The 13852-nt window shown below is 39.7% G+C and overlaps 1 protein-coding gene across 1 annotated transcript in view; it reads left to right on the top strand.

Moving 5' to 3' along the window:
* The window catches only part of zzef1 (zinc finger, ZZ-type with EF hand domain 1), a 31394-nt gene extending 25627 nt beyond the window's left edge, over positions 1 to 5767 (top strand). The window contains exons 53-54 of the mRNA XM_038708482.1: positions 1230 to 1301; positions 3698 to 5767. Of these exons, the coding sequence (XP_038564410.1) occupies positions 1230 to 1301; positions 3698 to 3778 (153 nt within the window). The 3' untranslated portion in view covers positions 3779 to 5767. The remainder of the gene's footprint in view (positions 1 to 1229; positions 1302 to 3697) is intronic.
* The last annotated feature ends 8085 nt before the right edge of the window (positions 5768 to 13852 follow it).

Here is a 13852-nt window from a genome sequence, read left to right as displayed (position 1 = left end):
GATACATTAACCCGTTCCCTTCTGTCATTTAAGTTTTGCCAACACTCTCCAGATTAAACAGTGAACTACCTTATATTGGTTTGAGAAAAAATACCACCTGCGACCCCTTGTGGCAGCTGTCACAGTGAGCGGTGGTTGGTGTAGAACTTTGTTCAGAATGTTATGTACCATCTAGATTGGGTTCAAGTGAGACCGGGTATACTGCTGCTCCCAGGACTTCTTAACATCTGCATTTGTTCACAGAGGATTTTATAATGAAGCAGGACTGGTATAAGGCTAATACCATAGAGGGGAGAAGTCACTATTTAAAGTCCATCCTAAAATGGACATAAATATTGGAAAACCTTCATCAGCTGTAAGGATCAGTGCTCCACCTACAGCACAGTGCACCATCTGTCACTAGCCTCTTAAAAAGTAAAGATTAGTGTGGACTAAGGTTGGTGTCCCTCATGTCATATGTTGACATGACATATGAGCTTAACTGCAGCGATGATATACAGCCCAGTTCATCAGTTCCATGTTGACTTTACTGTAAAATCCTGGGAAGCTAATGAGTGGCTGGTCCTCTGTGGCCATATTAGGCCTGAGCTTAGAACCAGCTTATTCTAAAGGTTTAGTTTAGTTGCCAGTGCAGTTCACATTTCAGCATCAGTCCTTGTTCTTTGTGCACACATGGCGTTCATGGTCCAGGTCCTCTGAGATTCAGTGAACTCTCTATCCCAGGAAGTGAAAGTTATATTTAGGAATCAAAATGGTATGTCATGCACTACTGACTGTACAAATCGTCCTAGGATGTTCCCCAGCATAAACATTTGGGGTGCTGTGAGATGGATGGCGGACCGAGACTCTGGACTGTGTCTCCAGCACTGTTAAAAACTCCATTTGGCCAGTCTCAGCCCATTTAGCTTCTATGTATTCTTATCTATGTTCCTCAACTCCTTGTGCTTATGTAACCCGAGGTATGTGTCTCCCGTAGGGTTTTAGGGGACGTGCTCTTCCATTTGTTAATAATTTTGAAAGAGTATTCCAACATTCCACTGTTCAATTTGATGCTGGGATGGAGATGAAGAGTGGTCAGGCAACCAAGCCTCATTTATAACTGAATTCATCCCTTATGTAACCTCTTAGTGTAGTCTATCTGGGGAATTTACTTTTATTCATGTTACCTGGCCTGTGAGGTTAACGTGGCAGAAAACACCCTTTTTATCAGATTTTGATGTGTTTTCCAGGCACAGGGCATCCTCCAGGAGTACTTGTTAGCCATGACCACTGACGAGCAGCTCCTCAATCACACTGCAATGGTAAGATTTAAACTTCTATATTTTTGCATAACAACCACTGATGACTTTTTTTAAAACCTCTGCCTTTCTGAATTCAAAAAGTAAAGCTTTCTCAGGACCTGATTTCACTTGTACATTGCTGCCTGACATGGATGATAGTAGCTCAAAGAAGTTGTCTGTGCATCCTGAAGTGTTGAAATGTTATGCAACTCTCTTTCTTAAACACGCAGTCCCGTTGATTGTACGGTCGCTGTGAGTCAGTTTGCGGCTGGGGTCTCTTTTGCTAGTGAATCACCAAGCTGTTGATACCCAGCAGATCCTTCGGCACCCCCCTCTCCTTGTTTTGAACATGTGTGGGCCTCGCTCAGGAATAATGTATTTGGTAATTACAGCCCATTAGCATTTGTGGCAGAGCGAGCCACAGCGTTCTCTGTACTGTGTACCCCTTAATACAGCGGAGAAGCCTGAAGGCAGTAAAGAGGAGCAGAGGATGCAGGGTGGTGAAAAAAACATTGTGGGTGGTTCTGCTGAGCTGTTACCTAATACCTGTCAACAAAACGATAGGTGACTTGGCAGTAGTCATAACTATTATGATAACAATGATGTAAAGTCCAAGAGTAAATTGGCTGAAGGTCACTTTCAAAGCACTGGAGAAATGTTTCAAAGCCATCCCAAACAAAGCGTTTTCATAACAGGGGACTGAATTTTCTTTAAGTTCTCTTGAATGCTTTATCTCTTCTAGTGCCCCATTTTTAACAAGTTTAGTATACCACAACACACGTTGCACTGTGTGTATCTTGTTGTTTAATTAGTTAAACACAGATAACAGTGTAAGATATCTGTGCTTTTGATATGACATTTGCAAAGGAATTGCCCACTAAAGCATCTGAGTACAGAGCTGTATTGGACTGCTCCGCTCCAAGTAAATCACAGGTGAAGGGCACTTTCTTACAGTGTTAAAAAATTACATACATTGAACAGCCATGAGAGTGAAAGTGCAGAAAGGAGCATAATCATTTACTGTTAGACCTGAAAATAAATACATTTGTTCTCTTCTGCGGGAAACCTTGATAGGATGTGACAAGATATACCACCGAGATTAGTAGACAGCTGCTATAACTGAGTTAACATGTATATCATGTAAAGTTAAAGCTGCAATAACCAATATTTTATATTAACAACAGATCAAATTGTTGTGTATCGGGAAAAGGGTCACTACGACACCACAGTGAATTCTCACCCGACGCTTTTTGTATCTTTCAGCTTGTTGTTTTGTTTTATAGCCAGCGACTTAACTGTTTTGGTTCGGTCAAGGCAGCTGTTTTCAATAAACACACTCTAATAAAAACCCTGTAACCTTCCTGCCCAGCACTAAACACCAGACAAAGTTAGCTACTAGCTAACAACTTGCTAAGCTAAGCGTTTAGTAACATACATCAGGTGGCCAGAAATGTGACTTTAGATCAGTGGTTCTCTGACCTTTTCTCTCATGCCCCCCTTAAGAAGCCAAAAAAGTTTAAGCGCCACGACTCCAGCAAAAGTGGATTTCATTTTTATTAATCATTAATAAATGATTAAGTGTGTGTGTGTGTGTGTGTGTGTGTGTGTGTTTTTTGTTTGTTTGTTTTTTTTTTGGTACATATGCTGTATTTAATACATTACTATGGTAACAAATGTCCCTCCAGCAAGGTAGCAAATCTAAAGGTCAGAAGGCTGGCTAGCCACCCTTTGAACTTCAATGACTATGATATGCTGTTTTTATACTGCCATTGTTTGGCTGACATGATGTCATTTGGTGCTGTCAAGAAGGGATTTACTATGTTGCCTGGACATTATCAACATCTCCTGGTTTAGCAAGACAATGACAGTGAAAAATTATTGTGACCAGGTGCAGCAGCCCCACTAAATGTAGATGAAAAATCAGTCTATCCCTGAATTCCATCCAACAATTTTGTCGACAGTAATTCACATTCGCATTTTTAAAATCTGATCTAGGGACTCCACAGTGAATTAAACTGAAATCTGGCCATTCATTTTTTTTGAAGTTTTGACCATAATAGGATTTTGACCTGATAGTGTCATTCGTAAGACTAAGACCGTAAGTTATTACATTACTTATTGGTCAGTTGTTGTCATGCTATGGACCAAAAAGGAGAGAAAAGATAAAAAATATTTGCTGATATCACCAACCCACAGCTAGCAGTGAACAAATCAGTCAGTGGAGACGAAAGCACCGAAGGCACTGCAATCTGTTAAGCACTTTGGTTTTCAAGTAAGGTGACGTAAACTGCACAGAAGTCCTTGCATCATCAGTTTAGTCACTCTCAATTCATCTTTTTATCATCACTCAACATGTTCACTTGATTTTCTTTTTCTGCACCTATTCTTCTGTATTTCATTCACTTTTTTTTGTGTAGGCTCTGAAGAACATCGCTGCCATTAGCTTGGCCATCAATTACCCCAATAAATCTACCAAGCTACTCAACATGTTCCCTTGAGAGATCCACAGAGGGAAAGGAGGAGAACAACCTGAAGCGAACACATCCTGAGTCAGCTGGTTCACTTTGAACAGGGAACGGAGAGGTGAGGGAGAAAAACTTCTCCCTGACCATCAGGTCCTTCCAACAGGACCCCCTCCACTCGGGTAACTCTCGGCAGTACTCTGGAAATGATCTGTGGAGGGGAACTCAAAGAGCACTTTCACACTCACTCACAATCCTTTTTGCCTTAGGTGAATCCAGTATATCAGCATGTGCATTCACTGAAACAAGAACAATTGCGGGGTCTTTTTATTATTATTATTTTCTTTTTATTTGAAGATACCGTGCTAAAGGACATGCAGTGTGCCAAATTTGTGACCTTCAAGGGGAAATATATTCCTTTTTTTTTTCCTGCCTTTCTTCGTCCTAAACAGCAACCACTCTGGGTTACATAGTTGATCATGGTGAAAACAGGTCACCTTGGCGACTTGAATGTCTCAGTGGACATGTAGAGCATCCTAAAAATACTGTTCAGGACAGTCTCATTACTCACCATGGGGAGAAAGTACTGACCTACTAGCTCATTCCACTCCTTCCATCCCTCCTCGTTTAGTTTTATCTACACTTCCTTTCCTCCTCACCTTCGCTCCTTCTACCTTCCCTATTTACTTATTTCCTTTTCAGACTAAAGTGCATAGGATGAGAATTAGCATCACAGCTGAGGGAAAACTGTGATCATCAATTATTGCAATGCATTCCTCCATGCTATTCAATCAATATGTTGAAGTACTTTAACTCCATTACTAGTGAATGAATGAAAGACCATTATGATGTCAAATGATGTTCATGAAAATGAATAACAGCAAAAAATTGTTATTGAAAACTATGAATCTCTTAAAGGCCTTCCGTTTTATCCACTCATTATTTAACTATCATTATTTTATCTAATGTATAAATACATTCAACACTTTATGAGCGTCCTGATTTAGTTTTCTCAGCAGTGAAAGAAAAGCTGTATCATACTGTCATGTCCCCGTACCCTGTTTATTGTAATGACTGTGGGAATACACAAATAGTAAACACTAATCATTCACATCACACTAACCCCACATTTGACTAAAGCTGAGACCCACCTGTAGCCTCATCCATAGAGATCAGACATGTACTTTCATGTTAAAGAAGGCATCAAGTTCTGTATGTTGACAAATCTGAACACCAGTTTCAATGAGAGTGAGTAGCTGGGGGTGTTTTCCCATCATTTCTGTATTCATTTCAGATAAAGAGATTCTTTTAGTTGCAGGAAGTCATGGTGGTTTATACCAAAGAAACCAATCATTGTGAGCCATGAAACATCTCTGAAAGAGCTCCTGGTAGAGTTCCTTCTCTGTTTATCACATATCAGGTAGCTACCCTGTGAGATGCTGGAGCAGAGGAAACCTTTAGACATTGTTCTTTTTTATGTTAATTTTATTTTTTACTTTTTTTGAAGTGGTCCCTAAAAGGACCACAGAATAGCTCTGTGGTTTTGTTTACACAAACATCAGCTGCAGTGAGGAGAGAGGAAGAGATACATGGCCTCCATTTGGCTTCTACAACACCTCACCTATCTACAACGTGCCTATGGTTAAAAATGAAGCAATCATAATTTAACTCATGTTAGTGGAATACTTATTAATTATATTTTAAAAGAGAAATATATTGTTTAATTTGAAGTTTTTTGTAACTTTTTACTTTTAATGTTTGCTTTTTGCGAGGATGCTTGATATTTGAGGCTGACTAATTTGAATGTACATATCTGTGAATATTAATTGCACAGACGAAAGACTTTGATATCAACCCCTTACAAATATAAACTTTATTGGGCACTAACAGATGAACACTTTGATTCTGATTTTGTATGCATGGCACATCGAAGGTTAAAAAAACAACAACAACAACAACAACAACTTACTGCTTGGGTTGAAATGTGATCAGTTTCTAATAAAAATGGAAATGACTTAAATATGACTTCTGCTGTCATCTTTTTTTATGTTTGGCCTCAGCAGAGAATTTCTGTGCAACAATGAATAGAGTATTGATCACTCAGTTGGCATTGATTAGAGCCCACACACTCACTCCCAGCAGATACTGCACTCAGTGATCCAAAACCATCAGTAGTTCTCTTTCACGCTCCTAGCCATTTTACCTCTAAGAAAACAAGTACATCTCTTGCACTTTATTACAGACATCCCACATATTCAGCCAAATAGCTCCTTTCTGCAAGTGCATTTCTCTGCTATTTGTTCAGGCAGAATATGGGTACGCTTCTCTTAAGTCAGTATCTTCATGTACACCAGGTTTTACCTCAAAGGCCCCTCAGCCCCTGGTCGGCCTCCTGTATCTCTCCCCTTGCCTATAATCTGGAGTCTCAGGGACAGCACTGATGATGGGAGTGATGATCACTGGGGCGATAATGACATCAAATGGAGGAAATATTCAATAAGGCTCCAGATGATTCAGTGCCCCCATGCGCCACCAAAGCCCCCACACTGGAGTGAGTCAGCTCTCCCGCCTCCCCTCCTGCCTGTCTCCTGATGTTTTTTTGTTTTTTTTGACTGTTCACCCAGGATCCCAGTGCTCTCATTTACCCAAGGTGAAATGAAGCAACCGTGAAGGTAGAGAGAAAACAAAACAGTAGCTGCAGTAACTGTAATGTCATGAAAGAGTTGATGCCTTGGAAAAGCTGGGTGATGCTTTGCTGAGATTTGAAATGTGTGTAGCTAGAGCAACAATGTCAAAGGAATACTGAATCAACTATCTAGCAGTACAAAGGCGCAGTTGCTCTAGCTAACAGGGCTCTTCACTTGCTGATTAATAATCTATATATTCACACACACACACACATATATATATATCTACAGTTTAAAACATATTTAAGAACCAACTGCAACAAGAGTCAGTGAACCTGTCAGTAGTGAGATTCCATTGTTTTAATATTTTGTATGACATATTTGACCCTCATGAGCATGAAGGATACCAGTCTTGCATAAAAATGTTCTGCCACTCTTCTCAGATGATTCTTTTCATCACCACTGTGTTTGGGATCATGGTCATATGCTGGGAAACCCCTCTCCTGCCAAGCTTCTCGAGACTACGAGTCATATTTTCATTTACTATTTATGTATACATTCATGGTGCGATCTATAAATGTCTCCCCCACGCCTTTTGCACTCATGCAGCCACATATCCGGCCTCCATGTTTCACGGGCGGCACATAATAATAATAATAATAATAATAATAATAATCTTTATTTGTAGAGCACTTTTCAAAAACAAGTTACAAAGTGCTTTAACAAGTGTAAAGACAATAATACCCAAAAGACAATAATACAAAAACAATACAAGATAAAAGCAAGAAAACATTGAAAAGACTAAAATACACGTTTAAGATAAATATAAAATAAGTAAAATAGAATAAAATAAAAGGGATAAAATAAAGTCAAATAAGATCGGGAAAGGCTCTCCTATAAAAGTATGTTTTAAGAAGGGACTTAAAAGAGTTCACTAACTCAGCCGACCTGATTTCCTCGGGCAGGCTGTTCCAGAGCCTCAGGGCCCTGACAGCAAACGCTCTGTCCCCTTTAGTTTTCAGTCGAGACTCTGGAACAGACAACAGACCTCTGCCCGAGGATCTCAAGGTACGTGCTGGTGTGTATGGGACTAAAAGTTCAGAAATATAACAAGGCGAGAGGCCATGAAGAGCTTTAAAAGTGATCAATAAAATTTTAAACCATACTGGTAGCCAGTGTAATAAAGCTAAAATAGGGGTAATGTGGTTATATTTCTTTGTTCTGGTTAAAAGCCTGGCAGTTGAGTTCTGGACAGTCTGGAGTCGATCAATAGATTTTTGAGTTTAACAAGTGAAAAGGCTGTTGCAGTAATCCAGGCGTGATGAGATGAAGGCGTGTAAAATGGTCTCGGTGTCCTTAAAAGTTAACATAGATCAAATTTTTGCTATATTTCTAAGTTGATAAAAACATGATTGAACAAGCTTTGTGGTGTGCTGCTCAAAATTTAAATTACTATCAAACCAAACACCAAGGACCCAATGACCAGGATTTCTGTTTTGTCTGAGTTCAGCTGGAGGAAATTATTTGACGTCCATTTTTTAACTTCACAAAGGCAGTTGTTAAGTTAACTCAGCATTCCAGGGTCTGTGGATCTGATGGGCAAGTACATTTGTGTGTCATCAGCATAAATATGAAAAGAAATACCATGTTTATGGATAATATGTCCAAGGGGAAGCAGATACAAGGAAAACAAAATGGGTCCTAAGACCGACCCCTGAGGCACACCATATTTAACTGGACAGAGTTGTTTACAGCCACGTAAAGCTTCCTATTTGACAGGTAGGATGAAAACCATTCTAAGGCAGTACCAGAGATCCCCACCCAGTGCCTCAGTCTGTCTAACATGATGTTGTGATCAATGGTGTCAAAAGCAGCACTAAGGTCCAGGAGTACCAGGACTGAGCACATGCCTTCATCAGCAGACATTAAAAGGTCATTGGTGACTTTAAGCAGGGCAGTCTTAGTGCTGTGGTACTTCCTGAAAAAGATTGAAACTTTTCAAATATTTTGTTATTTTCCAGTACAGTGAGCAGCTGTTTGGACACAATTCTTTCTAAAATCTTTGCAATAAAAGGCAGTTTTGAAATTTAAAATTATCTGGGGAGGGAGGGATCTAAACCAGGTTTCTTTAAAAGCGGGTTCACGCAGGCCATTTTAAAATAATCAGGGACACAACCAGTAGATAGGGAGCTGTTGAAAACAGAGATCAAATGGGGCCCAACAGAACCTATTACTTTCAGTAAAAACTTTGTAGGTATTACATCAAGTGGGCTGGAGGACACTCTCATTTGTGATACTGTTTTTAAAAGCTCAGACAAGTCGATGAGATAAAACTGGTTAAAACTCTCTTGTTGCTGGTGAGGGACCTCTGAGTAAGAGGCCGTGGGGGTAATAGAGGCTCTGATTGACACCACCTTATTGGTAAAATAAGATAAAAACAATTCACAGTCATCATTACTTCCAGCTGAGGCACAAGGAGGGGTTGGGTTTACCAGCTGATCCACAGTCTTAAACAGAAACCTGGGATTGTGTTTATGTGTAGTAATGAGTTCAGAAAAATAATGTGTTCTCGCATCCTTAACCATGTTATTGTAGTTAATTAATAAATCCTTCAGACTGAGGCATTTCCTTACTATGTAGAGCCATGTTGGATTGGACACAACCCATAAGGCCAAAATTGAGAAAAAATGTGTTGTTCACATGTGTAATCACTTTTGTTGTACTGATCACAGTTTACTGACTTCCTGTTGGTATGACCACAAGTGTACTTACTTTTGTTATATTAGGTTTGTACTGCAGGGCCTGTATTTTCAATGTAATCTGTCTTACCTGTTTGTTTTTGATGGTACATAAGATCAAATACCCTACACCTCAACTTAAAAATAATACAATTATTGTATGAGGATAAAATTTAGATTAATTTATCATTTTTGTGATATTAGAGCGTATTCAGTTTTGTCATACAATGTGTATACCACTCTGCGGTGCTAACTCCCACAGCTAAAGTGAAGTTGAAAACAAGATTGAAAAAAGACCAAAAAAATGACATGTGCACTGAGCATGACAGCCACATTATGTCTCAGACCTCATTTGCTTTTCATGATCATCTCCTTCAGCTGTTTACACTTATGAATCACAAACCACCATGAGCATCAAATGAATCAGATTGTTAATGTTTTCCAAAATGTTGCCCGTAGCAGTAACACAGCACCCTCCTCCCCATATCCCTAAATTTATATGCTGCCCCCCTCGTTTCACATCCTTTTCCTGTTACATCATTCAGATAAATTAGGCAACTGTAGTATGACTCCAATTACTAAGGTCGGCTGAGGGACAAGCCCGTTTGAATCATCAGCATCCTTTCGGTCTCCTGCTGTGGATCTTCCCTCCTCCCTCCTGTCGAGGGATCTTTGCTGTCACCAGACATATGCTAAGTGTGTCATTTGTGTCATTTCAGAGGCACACAATCAAATGTCTCCTCATGTGTGGTCACTTGTTTTGATTGCAAATTGTGTCTGTCATGATGCTGTGCAAAACCTCATCCTCAAAGCTCCACTCTGTTGTGGCAAACTTCTGTTTTCTGGGAGTTTATTATCTCTTTAAAACTCAAAAAATATTTATTTATCCTTGTGTGTGGGTTAAAATGGCATGTTTGTGACTTTAACTTTTCAACAGTTCGGGCAGCATAATATACAGTGTCCATAAAAAGCATTCACTCCCCTTGGAAGATTTTAGGTTTTATTGTTTTACAAAACTGAATCAAAGTAGATTTATGTGTTTTTTTAATATACTGATTAACAGAAAATGACCGTTTAATGTGAGAGTGAAAGAGTAGTGTTCTAAGTTAATTACAAATTTAAAATACTCTAATATAAAATGCTGTTAATAGGACCCACCAACTGTAAATCATCACTGGTGCAGGCGACTGGTTTAAGAAGTCACATAATTCATTATTTAGTTTGATCACCTGTTTGTAATCAAGGGGTTTCAGTTGATTGTTGTATAAATACACCTTTATCCTGAAGGTCACACTTTTGGTGAGTCAGTATCATGGCAAAACCTGCAACAAGGAGATAAAGGAACACTCAAGCAGCTCTGCAAAAAGGTGATTGAAAAGCCAACTAATGGATACAAGAAAATTTGTAATATAAATTAAACATTATATAAATGCAGTACATCATAACACGAAAAGTCTATAGCAATGGGAGAAAAAATAAATAAATAAAAACTCTGTAGACATATTCTAAGTTGGGAATCTAACTAAGCTATTAATTATATGTACCTTAATTCATTCCAATAAGGGTTTGAAGTGTGCTAAAAACTACAATTGACAATGTGTCTTTGTTTTGAAAAATATAAAGAAAACCTCCTTAAAATTGTTAGCAATGCAGTATTTATAGAGATTCAACTAAACTTTTGTCCAATCCACACAAAAAAGTATACTATAAGAGTGAATTACAATGTTTCTATTTTTGTTGATGTAAGATTTATTACTCTTTTGCTCTGTTATTTCAGCGATTGGTTTGTGCTCTCGGTTTGTGCCATGCGTCCTTCTGGTAGTTTCTCAACCTTTTCTTTTCTGATCCTCGTGCACCTTTGACCCCATCTGAACCCACAACCCTGCTGCTGAAACTGCTGCCATTCTGGAGGAAACTCCTCTTGCACCTTGTCATAATGAGACCTACTTCTTCTCACCATCCTGGGACAGGGGGCCACTGTGGGTCACCTCTCATGAGGCTCAGGGATAATTGGGTATTTTCAACAATCCACTGAGAATAAGTCACACTGAAGGCCTACACCCATATTTAGCAGCTGCGCACATGCTATTGTCTGATTGCACAGGGAGAGAGAAGCTTGCTGTTTTTGATCTAATTTCTCATCTGACACCTATCTGGGTTAGAGGAAGGCTGTTATTGGAACAGCCACCTGTGGCACCAGGAGAAGGTGGGCTATAATGGATAGCTGGGGGTTCCAACGTGACAGCCACAGTGCCATGGCTGTTAAGTGGTCTGGATCATTAGAACAAGGGCTGTGTATGTCTAAAAGGAGATAGTAGCTCTAATGTGATGGAGATGGACTGCCCTGCCATGCCCAGAGCCTGTGACAAAATGGAAGCCTGTCCATTTATTCCTGACCCAAGCAAGCCACTGGTCACTAAGAGCCAAATTATCTCGAGGACAGGCTGACTGACTGGGTCAGGGCCAGTGTGTAAAAGACATAATAGTTGAGATTTGGATGAGAGCCTACCTCATGAAACCCAGACCTTGACTATGATATTTTTTACATTTACCCATTCATTCTTGTAAACCAGATGGCAGACACTACAGTTCACGCCATGAAATTGCAGATTTACAGCAAAGAGTACAGTCAGATTTGGAGATTTGGAAAGAAAAAACCTCTAATCTTTGAGATTTAATATTAATAATAACTTTATAATAACAACATTGTTTGCATGGCACTTATCTAAACAAGGTGCTTCACAAAATACATGAGAATAAAACAAAGATAACCACACAAATATAGTTACAATATGAAAGCAAAAGAAAATTAAACAACACAACACCAAAGTTGCAAATCAGGCATCAAAATAAAAAAGCTTTCATATAAAGATGTGTTTTGAGCAATGATTTAAAAACAGGGACAACTAGGGGACAACTGCCTGAAGATTTTAGATTGGTTGCCAGTGGACCAATAAACGGTTGTACTGCACTTGCTAGGGCCAAAGATTACTACTTATGTCTTGTCTGAGTTTAGCTGCAGAAAGTTACAAGTCAACCATTTTTCAACAGCAGTTAAGTACTCCATTAAACTGCCCAGACAAATAATGTTGTTCGGCTTAAAGGACAAGTAGACAGGCCTATGTGTTTAGCTAGTAAAGCAGTGATCGGGCACCCCATTAAAAAGAGTGAAAATGTTTCTTACTGGAAGCATATCAAGGGAAAATAAAATGGAACCAAGAATAGATCCCTGTGGAACCCGACACATCAGTGGCAGCCAACATGTTGGCATAAGCGTGTCAGCACAAAATTAGTGAGAAGTGTCAAGTTGTAACGGCCACATGAATATTATTGGAAGCTACTGGTCAGAATGAGCCAGTGATTGTGAAGCATGAATGACTTAGTTGTTTCAAATTGTTTTGTTCAGTTCAGTTTAAAGATTTGTAATCAATATATTGTTTGTTCAGTTTTTCTCAATGCTATGTGATCACATCACTGTTCAAATGCAGTGAGTTATCACAATTTTTTTGTTCATGTAGCTTTCATGGTCTTTTTATAAGCTTTTAACCGTGTAGGTACCAACAAGGCTGAGCTAACAATGGTGCTTTCAGTCACCAGGGAGTGGAACGCTGCTTCTGAAAGCTGTTGATTTAGTCAGAGACAATGAGGATTCAGTATAGTAAGTTCAATTTGAAGATTCAGCGTTTAAGATTTGTACTGAACACCTCTAGAACGCTATGCTCCACATCCTCTCAAAAGTGCAGCGGCAACCATGCATGGAATACCAACATGATTGTGGACAGAATGAACAAACATCCATTGTGTGTGGACCAGGAGTCCTACTCAGAATAAGCTCTGTTTGATGGGACAAGATGTCACAGGTAGGCCTTAAAGAGTTCCGCAAAGGTCCTCGAATCCTTTTGGCATTTTGTCCTTGAAAGAGGAACTTGACTGCCTCTGCAGAGCAGCTGGTGTGAGTGAAAAGTTCAAACATTTAAACACAGACATCTGTGATGTGTGATCTGTTTATGTCCAAAGAACTTTGTACTCATCATTTCTCTTAACAATTATGACTTGAAATTTCACTTTTCACTAATGGAGACTGAGATAAGACTTGTATTAAAATTTGGAGTTAGTAAGTGTCAACAGATGCAGACAGTGCATAGATAAGGAAGTGATATCAAGACAGCCAATTAGCGCATGTCCCAAAATGTTGAACTATTTGTTTCCACTTGTGAGAGATCAGTGTGTTTTTTTAAAGTCACATTTTAACAGCCGAGCCAAATGTTCCTAAGCCAGCTTTCACTCCTACAGTGTGCTGATTCTGTCTGCAGCTCCAGCATAAACACGGCTCCAGAAGACATCGGTGACTCTTAAACCTCAAGTGGGCCGTCACTGGCTTCGCCTTTTGTTTTCCAAACAAACGTCAGTCAGAGTTGAGTTTGTGTATTATGCTTCCTCCTTTCTGGTGGAAAACATCTCAAGGCTTGTAACAAGTGTGGCAAAGATCAAGTGAGAAATATCCTCGGGATACAGTGCCATCAGGTGTGCAGTCTCTCCCTGCGTCTCTCTTCCCTGCTCCTCTGTGACACGGGAGGCCCGCCGTTTCTTGGAGGAGGCTTTCAGGTGCTGCGAGATGGCTGAAAGCTGGTAGAGAATCATAAACCCTCCATTAGTCCATGTTGTGTGTCTCCAAGCTGCAGAGTCGACTGCCCACACCGGGTGAACCTACCAACCTGCACGCCAGGAGGAGAGCAGCATCTCTC

The sequence above is a fragment of the Micropterus salmoides genome, unplaced genomic scaffold (assembly GCF_014851395.1).
Source record: "Micropterus salmoides isolate LMB-PRFRI ecotype aquatic unplaced genomic scaffold, ASM1485139v1 Ms_hic_scaffold_9, whole genome shotgun sequence".
Taxonomy (NCBI): domain Eukaryota; kingdom Metazoa; phylum Chordata; class Actinopteri; order Centrarchiformes; family Centrarchidae; genus Micropterus; species Micropterus salmoides.
This window is presented reverse-complemented; position numbering and strand designations above follow the sequence as displayed.